Consider the following 19,660-nt stretch of genomic DNA (forward strand, 5'->3'; position numbering starts at 1 on the left):
CTTCATTAGATTAGGTGCTTCTTCGCTAAATTGCTGATGGGTCGATTCTTTATTTAACTGTTTATATTGTTATTCACTAGATTGTTGACTAGATTATTCACTAGATTGTTGATTAAATTGACTATTCACAGAGAGGTGCATTAACTGACCATGAATGATTTCAAGTATGTACTGAAGTATCTCTTTCTGTTTTCATTAGACTGTTCATTAGATAGTTTATTTTTTACCAAATTAGGTGGTTGACTCTTCACTAAATTGCTGATGAGATTGATTCTTTATTAGACTGTTTACATTGTTAATTATTCACTAGATTATTGACTAGATTGTTGGTTATATTGACTATTCACAGAGAGTTGCATCGACCACTGTATAGTTGATCACATAGTTAACTGTTCACAAGAGGTTGATGACTTCACTAAATTATTGATCAGATCGTTAGCTGTCCACTAGCCTGTTGAGCACATCACTAGATTGTTGATTGCATTGTTAACTGGTTACTATAGTGTTGATTATCAACTGTGAAATCGTTACAGTTTGACGTTACAACCTAACAGTCATGTGTCCCTTCTTATCCCTATGTTAACTGGTTACCATAGTGTTGATTATCAACTGTTAAATCGTTACAGTATGACGTTACAACCTAGCACATGTCCCTTATCCCTACATTTCCCAGATACCAGGGTCCATAAACCCACAGTTATCGAAAAACTGTAGTTCAAGTCCTCCAGTTCAAGTCAAATCCCATGAAATGGTGATTCGAGAGCCCATTGAACACGTAAGCGTTCGCTGGAAACTCGCTTAATTGGGCTAGGCAAACATCACGGACGGCGTTTAATCGTTTAATCAATTATTTCATCAAAGGAGCCAAAGGAACCTTCAATTATGCGCAACAACGGAGCGCAACGATGTTTCTTTCTGTCTGGTTACGTCCGTAACCCGTTCCACGATCCGGCGTGGCCAGCCAGGCCGGTTCCCGCTCGTCGATACGAGTCAGAGCCGGCTGCTGCTGGTTGTAATTAATAGATCTCTCGTTGTACATATTTGTATGCGCCGGTCTGGCCGATTGTCCGGACAACGTGCGCCTCGTGACGCCGGTATGGTGGACGCACACCTCGTCTAGACCGATCGACCGCTCCTGGGCTGTTGAATTCCTAGACAGCTAACGTTACACACAGCCGATATAACAGATATATTCACGTACACGTGTGTATAGGATGTACACACAGTTGGACAGACTGTTAAATCGACGACGATATGGTTATATGCGTACACGTGTACGGCCCTCCTGTGTGCACAGCATTATGCGTCCGCGTCCGGTTCCTCATGGCTGAGCCTCCGGGTTAATTTCGTTCCTCTCCCTGAGGTATCCTGTCTATGCTGGATCCGTTATTCCTTTTCTACCGCACTTTTCGATATTCGGTGCGTTTTAGTTTTATGCGATTATGTGGATCAAACTGCAACCTATTTGAAGATTTTATGACGGAGGTCATAAGATGTCGCCTTATGAGGTGTTTCAATTATTGTAGGTATTAGCTGCATAAGTAGCTTATTTGAAGTATCACAGTATTAACATAAAACATAAACATAATTACATAATTACATAAACATAAACACAATTAACATAAACATAAAATAAAATTGATTTCATTACGAAATTTAATTTGTGAAGTGAGCTTCTAGGCACTGCAAGTTATATTGGTATAAATCAAGTTCTTGAAATTGACTTTGTAGATATGATCTATATAAGTAGGACATCTTGAATAATGCATAGGAGGATTGAAATTAAAACAAAGTTGATTTCATTAAGAAATTTAATTTCTGAAGTGAAGGTCCTCCATATGTGAGGGTGAGGTCATTGTACTAAAAGTAAAATTTTTTAAATTATTTACAGATCTATAAATAGCACAACTTATTTTACACGATACAGTATTTAAATCAAAATTGATTTAATTACAAAATTAAATTTATGAAGATCCTCCATATACGAGGGGATGAAATTCATTGTGTCAGTCAAGTATTTGCAAACAATAACTCGAGTATGTAAATGTAATCTGCACACGTCTATTAGGATTAGGTTAGGTTTAAAATGTCAAAATTTTTCTCTTCGTCCTAAATAATACTGTACTAAAAAATAAAATAGCTTTCAATACGAAATTTAATGTACATTCTCCATATATGAGGGGGTGAAAATTATTGCAGTATAAGTTTTTCGGAATATTGACTGTGATGATGCAATATTTATTTATTAAAAAAATAACTAGTACAATTGATAGAATAGCTTATATTTTAATTATTAAATAGCTTATAATAATTAGTGAAACTAGAATACATGAAAAATGAATAGACCAATTTACAGTTTAGTATTGTTTATTAGGTACAATAATAATGTACACTAGTTCATTATGTTCTTTATACGTCGTGAACGTACACGTCGTCCACTATAAGATATCGATGTGAACGTATACGTCATCCAACATAGGATACCGACGTGAACGTGCACGTCATCCGTCGTATAGTATTTAACATGCACGTAGACAATACCTGTCATAGGATACTTTATGGGAACGTACACTGATGAGCTCGAAAATGACGATATAGACAAAGGATACTCGATATTTGTTGCTTCTTGGTTGATTAATTTTGCAATTTACAAACTAGCAAATTTTGTTAATTTACAAATTTTGGAAATTGGAAAATTTAGAAATCTGTGAATTTAGAAGTTTGGGAAACTTCATTTGAAAATTTCTACATTCAATATTATAGAAATATAACTTGATCATTTTTAAAGATAGTAGGAAGATAATAACTTGATAATTTTTAGGTTTTGGGATTTGAGAATTTTAAAACTTTGATCATTTGAAAATTTATAAAATTGTGAATTTAGAAATTTTTAGAAGTTTATGTACACAGTTTAAAATTAAAAGCAATTGATGAAATCCTCCCCTAAAAAAATTGTTCTCAGTTAAAGACGTCGCTTTATATCATCATACATCATAAATTTATGCTACCTATCAACGAATATTCAACATTCCAAAACCTTGTACCTTAAAATAATTAAAAAATTGTTCTCCCTGTCATAGAAAATCAAAACCTAGAAGAATACACTTTTCTTTCCACAGTTCCTTGTATCACTCCTAAAAAATCCATTCAGATACCTCATTTCTCTACATCCCCAAAAAATTCTATCCTCTAGACTCTAGAGTCTAGAGCCAAGTAATTTACAAGTAATGAACGTCTGATTAATACAATATATATAAGATCCATTTTAATAGAAAACCGATAAGCAGGTAATTCTTGCAACAACTAAATCGATATCGACTTGTTCAAGTCCAGTTTAATCGCAGAGCTCATAAAGGTCCATAATCGCGATCCAAAACACACGCGTACCATTTGAAACTAGGGTTTAAATATTGCAAAGTCACATAGTACCCAATTTAAATAACGACTGGTCGTCCGTTGGTATCCCGATACGACGGCGATGATCGGAACCCGTTCGCCACGTTAAACGATACAAGCCGTTCCAGAAGATAACGTCCAGCATTTTCGCTCGGCTTCTTCCATCCAGCATTCCGGTAATCAGCTTTTCCATCAACGTATCCGCCCGCTCGCATCGACCGTCTGGAAATGACGTGGCTCGTCGATGCTAATCCAGCGCGAGTATCATCGCCATGTTCGATCAGATCGTGGATTGAAAAAAAAGGCAAGAAAAAAGGAAGAAAAGACGCGGCTGGTCGGAGAGTCTCTGTGATCGAGCCGGCTCCTCTCCTGCCGTCGCGATTATTCCTGGCTAGGCACGTCGTTAAAACGCCGTCTCGTCGGAGGTGCATGTTCTAGGCGGTAGTCGAAGTAGAACCGACGTATCGCCCGCGTACACAACACGCGATAGGTCGGTTCTCCTATCGCCGCCAGACGGCTTCCGTCTGGGTAAACATACCGAACTAGCGAACAGACTGGCTCGGCTGGGCTTACCGACTACCTAGGGACATCCATCACAGGATTATCGCGCGACCATGCTCGCGCGCGGTCAGGACGACCGGCCTCTCCGCGTCTGCTCTCCATAAAGCCGCCAAATCGTGTTGCATATGCGAACGCCGTATGTAAGACTATCTGGACAATCCGTCTGCTCTGAAGAAATTTCAGAAAAATTGACGGTGCTTCTATGTAATATGTGACGCATGGCGATATAACGTAGACATATGTGGAAATAACTGGTTCATTCTATTACGTTCGATATTGATATGAACAATTTAGTGGGTTTATCGGAATTCCGTGAATTTAATATTGTTTCATTAGCTGAGAGAAATTTGAGGAAAATTAAGGAAAATTCGATATATGTGGTAATATCGCGCGTGGCGATATAATACGTGACAATGTAACGCGTGATAATATAATTTGTTTTTATACAAAATATAGACATGTAACGTGTCATGGTATACCCCGTTTTGTTGCAATGTGTGACGATTTAGTGCGTGTCATATAACACATGGCGATATAACTCTTGGTATTATAACGCGAGGCGATATAACGCGTGGTATTACAACACGTGGCGATATAACGCGTGGCATTGCAACACGTGGCGATATAACGCGTGGTATTACAGAACGTGGCGATATAACGCGTGGTATTACAAAACGTGGCGATATAACGTGTGGTATTACAAAACGTGGCGATATAACGCGTGGTATTATAACACATGGCGATATAACTCTTGGTATTATAACGCGAGGCGATATAACGCGTGGTATTACAACACGTGGCGATATAACGCGTGGCATTGCAACACGTGGCGATATAACGCGTGGTATTACAGAACGTGGCGATATAACGCGTGGTATTACAAAACGTGGCGATATAACGCGTGGTATTACAAAACGTGGCGATATAACGCGTGGTATTACAAAACGTGGCGATATAACGCGTGGTATTACAACACGTGGCGATATAAAGCGTGGCATTGCAACACGTGGCGATATAACGCGTGGTATTACAAAACGTGGCGATATAACGCGTGGTATTACAAAACGTGGCGATATAACGCGTGATATTACAAGAGGTTGCGATATAACGCGTGGTATTACAACACGTGGCGATATAACGCGAGGTATTATAACACGTGGCGATATAATGCGTGGCTAAATAATACGTAGCCATATAAAACGTGGCGATATAATTCATTCTGATAGAATGTACGACAATATAACGCGTGACAATATGATTCGTTCTGATACAATGTATAGCAATATAACGCGAGGGAATTTGAAAAGGAGCGATATTAAGTTTGCCCGTATAATACGTGGCGATATAAGAATATTTCCTATGTTCCAAAATTTGAAAATTGTTATATTTGAAAATTTGTAAAGTTGAAATTTATTAAATTTACAAATTTGTAAATGCGTGTACAAAGTCAACAGAAAGATAGCAAAATATCAGGAATAATTAAAAAATCCATCGAAACGTAATAAACGAAACCGCAACGAAATTCCAGACCAGTAATTTTCCAATATTCAAGACCACGTGAAAAATTCAATATCCAGTTTTAGCCGAAATACAGGTTCCGTAGAACTGGGTCACGATTGATCCGTCTCTGATATTCTACGGTTAAATAAAATAAAAAGGAGGAACGGATGTAAAGCAGAGAATAAAACGAGCGACAAGAGCAAGCGTAATGTAATAGAATAAATAATAACAGACACGGCGAAGGTAGTAAAGGAGAAGATGACGAAGAATACGAAGGAGAGAAGCAAGCGAAAAGAGTAAAAAAGGTAATAGGGCAGGACATTGCAGAAACGTCGCGTCGAGTTTGGTCAGGATGTGCGGCATTTCTGTGTCTGCCCTCCATAAAGCCGCCAAAGTGTGCATGTGCAAGCGTCTGAATGCTGCATGTAAGGCTACATCTGCCCATTTGTCTATATGCTTGTCTAGGACGGATGCACATGCATGTGTATATGCATTCTGGGAACGAGACGTATGAATGAACAAGCGGCTGGCAACGATCTGTTACCTCGTTTCACGAACGCTTCTCTTGCTCGTCCTTACTCTTGCATTTAGTACGGGCTTTCAATTGTTTAAACACCTATTTATCATGTTTCTATAGTGACCATGGAATGTTGATTTCAACTCACTTTCCGAAAGAGGAAAACTCATTTTTTGGTCTTGTTACATTTTTTTATATGCGATGAAAATAGACTGGCGGTTCGAACACGTGGTTTTGTAGTTGTGTAGAATTATAATATGGGCGTAGTTGATTTCTTTATCTGAAAATTTGGGAATCAATTTGAAGATTTGACATTTTTGTACCTTCAAGATCTTTAGAGGTGCAAATGTGATCTTCTAAATGTGACGTTTCTATATCTTTAAATTTCTATCTTTTGAAATAAGGAAATATGGAAACTGGGAAATATTAGAAATGAAAAATTTGTGAATTAGTAAAATTTTAATAAATAAATTATTTAGAAAATAATTTGAAATAATCCGACGCAGTTGACGGTAAACGTGTACGCATTTCCCTGAATGAATCCTAAAACAGAAGCACGTATCCGTTGGATTTCGTGTGAATCAAGTGTGCACACGGAGACGCTAGCTGCGCCTTAGTTTATCTAGTTTAGTCTAGCAAGACCAGAGTCTATAGACGACCAAACACTAATTAATTCTGTGCAAATATGTCGCGGCTCAGCGACCAAGAGAGATCGTTGGCTCCGATGGCTGCGCAAGAACGTTCCTCCAAGAGTGGAGGTTCAAGGAGTTCCTAGCGTTTCATTTCGGACCTGCTTTCAAGTGTTTGCCTCGCAAAAACACTGACCGAAAGTAATTGGCCCAAATTTACCCGAGTACACTTCCGGTCCCGTGGCTTCAACTTATTTCGGTGCATTCCTTTCCTTTCCTTTCGTTTCTTGATCAACGTCGCTTTTAATTCGCTCTGCTAAGAGATGAAAAGTATTCTGTTTCTACTTTCCTTTTTCGGCCACGTTATTTTCTACAATTTTTTCTTCCGTTACATGCACTTATTTATTATATATATTATAAATACAACAGATATCATTCATATAATAAATATGATAGGTATTATGGATATGATGATATATGATACATGTGATTCATCATATTCATTATATAATAAATATGGTACTTATTAGTTTGGATGTCTGTTACAAATATGATAGATCTGATAGACATGATACATATGATGAAAATGATGAATACGATGAATATAATGAATATGATGAATACTACGAATATAATGAATATAATGAATATAATGAATATAATGAATATAATGAATATAATGAATATAATGAATATGATAGATATGATAGATACGATAGATGTGATAGATATGATAGATATGATAGATATGATAGATATGATAGATATGATAGATATGATAGATATGATAGATATGATAAACATGATAGATATGATAGATATGATAGATATGATAGATATGGTGGGTATGATAGATATGATAGATATGATAGATATGATAGATATGATAGATATGATGGATATGATGGATATGTTGGATATGATAGATATGATAGATATGATAGATATGGTAGATATGATAGGTATGATAGGTATGATAGGTATGATAGGTATGATAGATGTGATAGATGTGACAGATGTGATAGGTATGACAGATATGATGGATATGATGGATATGATAGATATGATAGATATGGTAGATATGATAGGTATGATAGGTATGATAAGTATGATAGGTATGATAGATGTGACAGATGTGATAGGTATGACAGATATGATAGGTGTGATAGATGTGATAGATGTGATAGATGTGATAGATATGATAGATATGATAGCTATAACAAGAATGATGGATATGATCAATACGATAGGTCTGATTAGATATGATGTGTTGGTTATTATTATTATGATGCTTCGCTATTACAATTATAATGATTATAGTGGTTATGATGCTTGTCAGTTATGATAGTTACAGTTCATATGACAGTTTATATATCACTCACTATTTTGAAATTGATTAAAGTACCTTTAGTGATCTGCCAATAACGAAAAGTGTCCCACTTTCAAAATAAACGACCCGTCCATAAAATCAATGAATATACGAACGATTTAATCGTAACGTCAATATCTAATTCATTGATTCCACATAATTCCGATGGAAAGATGTGTCGTTATCCAAAGGAAGCATACATTGCAGAGAGTGTACCTTTGAACTTTGAGCGTCGTTCGGGAGAGGAAGGAAATTCCTGGGTCGGCAGACACCGCAGCAGTGGCGGTTCGACGCCAGTCGTCGGCGTCCCGATAAAACGGTGCCGTGGTACAATAACATATTGAGAATTCGCGGGTTCGCCGACAGTGGTGGTAGGGTGCCAGACGGTCTGTGCCAGTTCGAAAGTTTGTCCCGGTTTGCCCGTCTGGCACGCCGGGAAGCAACTCGCGAACGCACGTGCACCGCACCTTGACAGGTTGAATATGGGCTCCACGGAGACAGCATATTGGGTTCGAAACTTTGCTCGTTTACAACGCCGCCACTATGTCTGCCAGCCTCGACTCTGCGAACCACCTCGCCTCCTCTCGGCTCTGTGTACCTGTGAGATAAACGTTCCTGGTGTTTCCCTCTGTCGCGACGGTTCTTTGCTACCCGGCCTTTTCACGCCCTGTGCTTTTTTACTTTTAGCCACGGAATCTATGATTATTCGGATATTATTATCAATATCGGGATATCGTTCAGACATTTTTCATTTGTTTAATTTTTTATTTGCTTATTGGACATTTTTTTTCAATTTTTGATGATTATCGAGTTTTTCAATTCATTTTGATAGAATGTTATATAACGCGTGGCCATATAACGCGAGACAATATGATTCGTTCTGATAAAATGTTCAGCAATATAACGCGAGGGAATTTTATTGATCTCACTTTTGCAAGTTACAGAATTTGGAAATTATCATGTTTCTAGATTTTTAAATTCACATATTCTCAAGTTTTGAAAATTTCCAAATTCTTAGAGTACCAAGTTTCAAAATTTCTAATTATCACAGTGCTAAGTGTTGAAGTGTTTAGTTTTGAGATTTACAAGTATTAAAATTTCAATTTCTGAAATTACCAAATTCCAAATATGTAGATGTTATATCTCTAAACTCTAAATTTCAAATCTCCAAATTACCAAATCCCTAGACTCGCAAATTCCTAAATCCTTAAAGCTCTAAGTCTCAAAATCTCTAAATCTCCAAATCTTCAAATCTCTAAATCTCTAAATCTCCAAATCCCAAAATTCTCAAATTTCTAAATTTTCAAATCTGTATATGTTCAAATGCCTAAATCTCCAAATCTCTAAATTTCCAAATCCCTAAATAACCAAATCTCTAAATCTCCAAATCCCAATATTCTCAAATCCCTAAATCTCTAAATCCCAAAATCTCCAAATCCTAAAATCTCCAAATCCCAATATCTCCAAATCCCAAAATCTCCAAATCCCAAAATCTCCAAATCCCAAAATTCTCAAATCCCTAAACCTTCAAATCCCTAAATCTCCAAGCCCCTAAATCCCCAAATCTCTAAATTCCCAATTTCTCAAATTCTCAAATCCCCAAACCCACAAATCCTCAAATCCCCAAATCTCAAAATTTCCAAATTTTTAAATCTCCACCTTTTCTTATCCCTAAATGCCCTCTTCCCAAAATCCCAACCTCCCAAGATCCATATACCATTCAAAATAACAATAAATCACTTAATCCTGAATACAAGCTAAAAAACGTGAATAATAAAATATGTGTAGTGTACGTAAAACACTATGGGTTATATCACATGGTCTAATTGGTGATCACATTGGCTCAGTTTGGCCGTGTCATTCATTCAACCAGCAGCTTGGCCCATTTGCCTATTTTCCAGCCTTTTAGTTCCCGCCTTGGCACAGAGCATCGGTTTTCGCGTTTCCTCGCCACCGGTTCAACAGTTTATTGTTCGTTTTATGGCCACTTTCGCAACCGAGCGCGCGATGCTTTTGCACGCTCGACATTGAAGCTATGAATAGGACCGTCTCGCGATTGTTTTGTCCCTCGTGAACAGGCTCGTTAACAAGTTGCTTTGTCGTGCGACTTGGCGCGAAAATTTTTTGTCAAACGAACGATTGCGGTGTTCTTTGACCGACATTTTTCACTATCGAAGTTACAGCTTTTAACGCCGTTTGAATTAACATTTCAGATTACGAAATTTTTGTGCACTGTACTTTTTTTTGTTCACAAATTTAAATACTAAGTGTTCAGAAGTTTAAATACTGATATTTTCGAATTTGATTAATTTGAAGATATAATAAATTGTGGGATTTGGAGTTAGACAAATTTGGAATTCATAATATTTGTCAACTTCAAAATAAAAAATCGTCAATATTCCAGACTTCTAAATTAAAAAATGTTCATTTCATAAAATGTCAGCTGCAAAATTTTTAAGAGACAATATTTAAAAATTCAGAATTCTTAACCCAGCAAATTTTGAAGTTAAATTTTTAATTCATAACATTTGTCAACTTCAAAATAAAAAATCGTCAACATTCCAGATTTCTCAATTAAAAAATGTTCATTTCATAAAATATGTCAGCTGCAAAATTTTCAAGAGACTTTAAAAATTCAGAAATTCTTAACACAGCAAATTTTAAAGTTAAATTTTCAATTCATAACATATGTCAACTTCAAAATAAAAAGTTGTCAACTTTTCAAATTTTTAAATTGAAAAATGTTCATTTCATAAAATTTGACAGCTGCAAAATTAGAAATATTCCGCCGACAGAATGTTGAAACGTAGAAATCTCCGAGTGTGCATATTTGCTACAGAAAATGGAAATCAGGTATTCAAATGCTCCTCTGCTCGAAGCACATTCATAAAATGGGTACCGTTATTAGTTATTGTGCACTTACGCTATATAGATTTATGTCCCGGAAATAAATTCCAATGTTACAGTTATTTTTTCTTTTTGTTTGTTTAACGAGAACAGTTCGTTTCTTTCTTTCACTCGTTGAACGTACCTTGCAAATAAATTTCACTTGATTTATGTCACGAAGATAATTAATCTTCGCGGCGGGACGTTGTCTCTAACAGAATTAGTTTCTCTGTTGGTTCGTCGTTAAATCTCGTTCGAAAAATTTTAATGCTTTTCTAGCGGTCGTGTTAACACTCATATGACAACCTTTTGCCACCATTTTCCAATTTTCTTGACATTTTATGTTTTTATTTTTAGTTTACCTTATTTTACATATGACATGTATGTACACTTACAGTGTATGTCATATTTATTAAACATATTTATTATTTGCTTATTTAGAAATACCATAATTTCTGGATAGAAATAATTTCAAGTTTGTACATTTTAAAATTTATACATTCAAAAATGTAAACACTCAAAAATTTGTAAAAACTTGATTTGAAAATTTAAAAAATTTCAAAACTAAAAAATATACCATAAAAATCTAAAACTTGAATAATTATATAATATTTCAATTTTCAAGGTAACCAAAATCCTTTGAAAATAATTACCAAGTTCTGAATAATTCGAGGCACATAACTAGACCCAGATGTTCGAAAATTTACAAGAGGACATATTGAACGGCCATCAGAGTTAATTCTCCCGATTCAATCTTTTAATCAAGACACGGTACATCGACCATTCGAATCTAAAGTTATCACAGCTGCTATCATAAAGTTATCACGATGGGACAGATGGTCGAGACAACGAGACCCGGATTACTTATTAAAAACGGATTTAAAAGTGTCGGTAGAACGATCGAGCGTACGTACGTATGCACGTTTTCTTATGCATAAGCCAGACAGATATGAATCGATGGCTAAACCGAGCCAGTCTTGCATCGCCATGCATAGACGTTCGATCATTCAATTATTTCCGTCGAGTTTGATTGATCATCGTTCGAATCTCGCGACCCAGATATTGCGGTTGCTAGATCTGAAAATTCTTTGCTTTATGGACGGTTCGTGAACGATTATGCATTCAACGGAGGATTGATAATTATCTTACGTATAAGGCATTTATTTTGGAAGTGATCTAAGTCTATTTATGTTTAATTTGTGACATTTAAGAGTTTGTGCTTCGATGAAATTAAACATATAAGATACCAATGTGGATACAATTCTGGAGTGTATCTAAGAGAGTTAATTTTACCATTTTGATTAAAATAATGCTAGTTATTAAGCAAACAATAGCTTCTTATCAAGAATGGACTTAAATCAGTTTCAAAATTAACAACTAGATTTGTCGTCAAATTTCAAACACATCAGAAATACTGAGAAATTGAAAAATTGATTAATATAAGAATTGAATAATTGAAAAATTGAAAAATAAGAAACTTGAAATTGGACATTGAAAGCTGAGGATTTGAAAGCTTGAATTAAAAAATTGAAAAATTAAATACTTGAAAATTGGAAAAATGGAAATTGAAAAAATGGTGGAATTGAAAAATTGAAAAATGGTGGAATTGAAAACTTGAAAAATGGTGGAATTGAAAACTTGAAAAATTGAAAAAATGGAAGAATTGAAACTTGAAAAATTGACGAATGGAAAAATTGAAAAATGGTGGAATTGAAAACTTGAAAAATTGAAAAATGGAAGAATTGAAAACTTGAAAAATTGACGAATGGAAAAATTGAAAAATGGTGGAATTGAAAACTTGAAAAATTGAAAAAATGGAAGAATTGAAAACTTGTAAAATTGAAGAATTGAAAAATTGAAAAATGGTGGAACTGAAAACTTGAAATATTGAAACAATGAAGAATTGAAAAAATAAATAATTGGAGAATTGAAGAATTGAAAAGTTAAATAATCAAAAAATTGAGCAGTTATGAGTTGATAATTGCAAAATTGTAAAATTGAGAAATTGAACGTTAAGATATCGAAAAATTGAACAATTAAGAATAGAAAAATTGAACAATTCCAACACAAAATAATTAATAAATCGAACACTAAAAAGTTGAAAATTAAAACCTGAACAATTGAAACATAAAAGTTTGAAAAGTTTGGAAGTTGATCCTTAGAGATTGATTCTTCTAAGCCAAATTTCCATCAAATTTAATTAATATTGTACCTATAGAAATTCTTCTATATTTCTTCATTAATTCCTGTTAGTGAAATCAAACTTATTTCCTGGACATGTCTCGTGTATAAGTAGTCTAGACAGACCAGACGAATGTATCATCGCCATCATCGTCGAGCGAGAAAGCGAAACTCGAGTCGAGCCGTTTTGCTCCTGAACGTCTCGCGAGCTCGTCAATCGAGTAACGAGCGCTCATTTTACGCGACATGATAACGTGTCTGTCTCCCGATCATGATCCCTTCTCGTCTTTCTTTCATGACCTACCCTCTGACACTCTTTTTTTGCGAATTCACTGTCGTCACTGTCGTTCATTCCTTCTTTCTACACAGCTTTCGGCGGATGAGTGATGCCAGGTAGAAATACGATCGTCTGGAGGAGAGTTACAAACTGGGTTAATTTTAGTGTCAGTTTGTAGGTGATAGACTTTGGAAGTTTTTAGGTGAATTTTTAGGTGACAGATTTTAATACTTTTTGGATGATTTTTTAGATGGTACATTTTAGTACTTTTTGGGGGATTTTGTGGGTGATAGACTTTGGACCTTGCATTGGAGTTTATGGAACTTAGAGATTTTGGGACTTTAGGGCATTCTTGTATTTTGGGTATCTGGAATTGAGGGTTTTTGGAAATTTGAGTACTTGGGATTTTGGAATTTTGGAAATTTGAGAATTTGGGGTTTTGGAATTTCTAGGATTTTGGGATTTTGGGGATTTGGAATTTCTGGGATTTTGGGGATTTGGAATTTCTGGGATTTGGGGAATTTGGAAACTTGGGAACTTGGGAACTTGGGACCTTGGGATTTTTGGCAATTTGCGAACTTGAGACCTTGGAATTTTTTGGAATTTCTGGGGTCTTAGAATTTTGGAAATTTGAGAATTTGGGGTTTTGGAATTTTGGAAATTTGAGAATTTGGGATTTTGGAGTTCTGGAAATGTGAGAATTTGGGATTTTGGAGTTCTGAAAATTTGAGAATTTGGGATTTTGGAATTTTGGAAATTTGAGAATTTGGAGTTTTGGAATTTTGGAAATTTGGGAATTTGGGATTTTGGAGTTCTGGAAATTTGAGAATTTGGGATTTTGGAGTTCTGAAAATTTGAGAATTTGGGATTTTGGAGTTCTGAAAATTTGAGAATTTGGAATTTTGGAGTTCTGGAAATGTGAGAATTTGGGATTTTGGAGTTCTGAAAATTTGAGAATTTGGGATTTTGGAATTTTGGAAATTTGAGAATTTGGAGTTTTGGAATTTTGGAAATTTGAGAATTTGGGATTTTGGAGTTCTGGAAATTTGAGAATTTGGGATTTTGGAGTTCTGAAAATTTGAGAATTTGGGATTTTGGAGTTCTGAAAATTTGAGAATTTGGAATTTTGGAGTTCTGGAAATGTGAGAATTTGGGATTTTGGAGTTCTGGAAATTTGGAAATTTGGAATTTTGGAATTTTGAAAATTTGAGAATTTGGGGTTTTGGTATTTTGGGAATTTGAGAACTTGGGACTTTGGAATATTTTGGAATTTTAGAACTTTTGAGAGCTTGGAATTTTTTGGAATATTTAGAGTTTTAGAATTTTGGTAATTTGAGAATTTGGAACCTTGAAAATTTTCAAATTTGGGAACTTGGAACCTTGAAAATTTAGAAACTTGAGAACTTGAGACCTTGAAATTTTAGAAATTTAAGAACTTGGGACCTTGGAATTTTTTTGAATCCCCAAGGTGATAAAAATTTGAAAAATTTGGGAAGTAACTTGAGTAACCCTCTTCAACCTTGATTTCAATCTACAAGAAACGTCTTTTTAAAAAATTCCGTGAAAATTAAAACGGTATGCCCTTAGCGAGACATTCTTGCAAGAATCGATGCAGCGACCCGATACTTCTCACGATTCTGTGTTAATTATTATACATTTCGTCGTGGCTTACCTTGTCGTTTCCTTAATGAGTTATCTCTGCTGCTTAGCGAATTCCACGTAGGCGAAAGTAAGAACACTCGACTCGTTTGAAGCCTGAAAACCATTCGCTGTGTCACATTTTGCAGCCACTTAAAACTTATAAAACGACGTTCTTTTAAGATACAAGAAGCGGGCAAAGGAACGTTATAAAAGACATCTCGAGATTTCCTCGGCTGTTCGTTCCTCTGCAAACTCGTCGAAATTTCTTACGATTTTATCATACTTGGACGTTCAATAATGTTTATTTAAACAACATGCTTCTCGATTTTTGTTAACCGATAGAAATTCCTTTCGATTTTCAGTGATGAACAATGAGTTAATATCTTGTGATTCATTTCGTTGTTTCATTTCATTTTTATTTAAAATGATTAAATAGAAGTATATTTTATAGTTGTAATAAATTTTTAATTTATTGCATGTAAATAATATAAAGAATAATTGTTAAGTAACAATAAATAATAATACTTTATTATTTATATAATAATTTATCACTTATATACTAATCGGTTATTTATTATTATTTATAGTATAAGTTTTTATATTAAATATTGTATAATTTATTACATAATTTGTCGTTTAATTTATTTCAACATTTATTGTATAATTTATTGTTATAAAATTTCTACATAAAATATAAAAAAAATGTTAAATGGTTGTGATGAATGAAGGGGTAGTTTACTCCCATAACTGTCATCTTTCATACACGTAAATAAAAAACTATAATCAGAGGTACTAGTACATTTTACAATAATATAGAAGAGCAAAAATAATATAAAAAAGGAAGAATTGTTAAATAGTTGTGATGAGTACACTAGAAGGGTTAATTAACCCCCATAACTCTTATAATAAAAAATAGTCAAACATACTCATACATCTACTTCATATTCCAATTTAATTTAATATAATTAATTTAATATTCTAAAAGACTCTGTTTATATTTTATCATTTGTATTATGTATTGTACAATACATTATGCATGTATTTGTCACGACATGTGTGAACAAGCGACGTATAAAGCAGCAGAAGTAACTCAAGCGCACACAGGGTTAAATCGAAATAAAAAGAAAAGGAATCTTTTTATTTCGAAGCATTCCAGACGATAAATTTTTGCTAAACGTTTACACCGTATTATCCAGGCTTTATTTATAAATTTTATCGCATTTTTCGCGAGTTTCTCCCGAGGCAACGAAGAAATGCATTTCCTTGATATTTTTATCTCCAGCTAGATCGTACCTTGTTTTCGTGTTCCCGGCTGGTGCACGGAATCCTATCTTCGTGTTTCCTTTTTTTTCTGCACCCTCTTTCCATTCTTTCCTTTTCGTCTCTTTTCCTTTCAACCAAGTAAGTCAAGTGTCGACGACGGTAGATAGGGCCTCATTTACAAGCCAGACTTAGGGGGAGGCCACTTGGCCCAAATACGGCTCGGGAGAGGGTGTTCTGCCCGGTGGTTCAGACTCCAAACTTAAAGTAACCCTCCCTCGATAAAAGGGTGCCCGCCCATTCGATCTTCACGAATATTTTTCACGTTTCTTGTGTACCGTTCGTAGATATAAACCCGTCGAAATTTCTTTACTTTGTCAAAAAAATTTGTTCTTTAGATACCAAGATCATTTCATAATATGTTAACTTGCGATAAATTTATTTATAAATAATTTTATTTATTATGTCTTCGCGTTTTATTTATTATGTCGTGCATATCTTCTTACATTGCATTCTAAATGGTTGAGATAAATGAAGGGGTAATTTATCCCCATAACTGCATCTTTCGTACACCTTCTAAATAAAATCTATAATCAGAGACTAGTAGTTTTAATTTATAATAATATAGAAAAGCAAAAATAATATAAAAAAAAGTAGAATTGTTGAATTATAATTTTTTGCAAAATATTTACAGAAAATAGATAGCAGAACTAATTCTTTGGAATATGTGAAAATATTCCATATATGAGATATATCTTATATAAGATATATGAGATATAAGATGTATCTTATATATGGAATATTCCATATATGGGATGTAAGATATATCTTCAGCAAATTTGTTTTCAAAAGCTTTTTACATACATTATAAATTGTAGATGTACTTAATTTTAATATGTTCGTAATACGTCGTAATGTTCTCTTTGATCTCAGTGAACATTTAGCGGCGATTTATTATTAATATTTGTATTCCTTCTATTAGCTATTGTACTCTTTCTGACACGATTACAAATGTATTTTAATTAACTTGATACTGTGTTATATTAATATAATGAAGAATGTTAGTAGGATTGCGATTAAAACGAAATTGAATTGCCCGCCAATATGGCGTCATTTTGAATAATGGCGGAAAATTAATTCCGAATACGTTTGGTTCGAAATACTGAAGAATAATTGCACTTTATTGAATATTATTCTTTGAAATTTGAAAAACTGGAGTACCAATTATGTTAGAACTTCTTAATTCTTAATTTCTGAATTTTCAAAATTTAAAAATCTAAAAATATTGACATTTGTTAAATAGAGTTGATCAATTTTCTATCCCATATCCAGAAATTGTGAAATAGATGATGTTTAATTAATGAAATTTCCAAATGTTTATATTCTCAAACTCTTTACTTTCCAAATATCTATATTTACAAATTTTTAAAACCCCATATTTTCAAATCCCTAAAATTCAAAATTCAAAAAATTTCTAATTGCCAAATTCTTAGATTTCCAAATTTCTATCTGACCAAATATTCAAATCCTCAAATCCCTACATTTCCAAACTTGATAATTACCACACTCTTAAATCCCAAATCTCTATATTTCCAAACTTGATAAGTTCCACATTCTTATATCCCCAAATCCCTATATTTCCCAACTCTCTACTTTCCAAACTTCTAAATCCCCAAATATCTATATTTCAAAATTATCAAAGCTCCAAATCCCCAAATCCCCCTATTTCCAAACTTGATAATTACCACATTCTTAAATCCCAAATCCCTATATTACCCAGCTCTCTTCTTTCAAAACTTCTAAATTCCCAAATGTCTATATTTCCCAACTCTCTATTTTCCAAACTTCTAAATCCCCAAATGTCTATATTTCAAAATTATCAAAGCCCCAAATTCTCATATCCCCAAACCCTATATTTCCAAACTTGATAATTACCACATTCTTAAATCACCAAATTCCTATATTTCCCAAACTTCTAACTCCCCAAATATCTATATTTCAAAATTACCAAAACCCCAAATTCTCAAATACCCAAATCCCTATATTTCCAAACTACACATTACCACACTCTTAAATCCCCAAATCTCTATATTTCCAAACTTGATAATTACTACATACTTAAATCCCCAAATCTCTATATCCCCCAACTCTCTACCTCCCAAACTCCTAACTCCCCAAATATCTATATTTCCTAATTTCCACTACTTCAAATTCTCAAATCTCCAAATTCCTCTCCTCCCAAACTATCAAATCCTCTATTTCCAACTTCTCGATCGCACTAATTTCAAAGTGTCGAAATATTCTAATTTAAGACCGTAATGAGGAGAACGTGCTGTGAAAGGCATTGAATTAATTCGTGCTTGTAAAACATGAAAGGAACGATACTTTAAACAAAAAGTATATACATATTCTTCAAATCGTATTCATTTATGGTTGCAGGTATCATTGACGAATAATCCAAGCAAAACCGGTCTCGGTGCAACGAGTGAATTTCCTACAATCGAGCTAGATTCAACCACGGAAAAGAAGCAGGCTTTATGGCGAAAGACCCAGCAACGTTACAAAGAAATAACCGACTAAGCGAAATAATTATACTCTGAATATTTATCTTGAAAGGATAAAAATTATATATGTTCACTTTGCAATCGCACATATTTTCTATAATGCGTCATACGGAGCGAAGGAAGTTACGTTCTCTCGCTGGAAGGAGTAATTTTGCAAAATAATAGAGAATTGTACATAAAAGAGGAATTTAATCAATAGTAATATACGGAATTATGCTCATTACAGAACTAACGACTACTTCATGTAGGATACAAATTTACAGTTGAATATTTATTTATGTATTAAATATTATGTAACTGTTTTATTGCCTATCAACTATTTTTATATAGATTAATGTTGATGAATGAAATAATTAAATGATCTGAAATTGAAATGATGGACTTTTAATTTGTACCTTGATACTTCTGGAGTAACGATAGTGATGTAACTATGGGAATTTTGTATACGACAGTTTTAAACAAAGATTTGTGTATAGTTAGTAGAATTTTAATCTTAAATTTGTAGTAGGTAGTTGCTATTTTATGATAATTTCAAATCGTGTCATTTTGTATGTGTTTCGGAATAGGTCATTGGTATGATTAGTGATCAACCATTTTGTATGAAAAATACCAATGAAACGTTTATGCAGTCTTTTCAAGGAGGCTTCAAGCTTTAATTTCATGTAGCATAAGTGCCATTTTGTGAAACTTTTCTGTCATGAAATTTAAATGGAAATTTTGATGTTTCAAAATTGGAAGTTGTACAGTAAATGTGCTTTTCTGTACTTCAACGATGAGTCAGTTATTTTACATAAAGAATATTGTTGAAACATTTATACAGTCATTTTCAGGAGGCTTCAAGCTTTAATTTCATGTAGCATAAATGCCATTTTGTGAAAC

General features: G+C 34.1%; 1 protein-coding gene across 3 annotated transcripts in view; it reads left to right on the plus strand.

Annotated features, from left to right (window-relative positions):
* LOC100877518 (angiogenic factor with G patch and FHA domains 1) overlaps nucleotides 1-19,155 on the plus strand; it is a 36,567-nt gene extending 17,412 nt beyond the window's left edge. For all 3 annotated transcript variants that reach the window (XM_012289559.2, XM_012289561.2, XM_012289558.2), the window contains exon 9: nucleotides 18,657-19,155. In XM_012289559.2, the coding sequence (XP_012144949.1) occupies nucleotides 18,657-18,797 (141 nt within the window). In that variant the 3' untranslated portion in view covers nucleotides 18,798-19,155. The remainder of the gene's footprint in view (nucleotides 1-18,656) is intronic.
* Nucleotides 19,156-19,660: the final 505 nt, after the last annotated feature.

This window comes from Megachile rotundata, chromosome 10 (genome assembly GCF_050947335.1).
Source record: "Megachile rotundata isolate GNS110a chromosome 10, iyMegRotu1, whole genome shotgun sequence".
Taxonomy (NCBI): domain Eukaryota; kingdom Metazoa; phylum Arthropoda; class Insecta; order Hymenoptera; family Megachilidae; genus Megachile; species Megachile rotundata.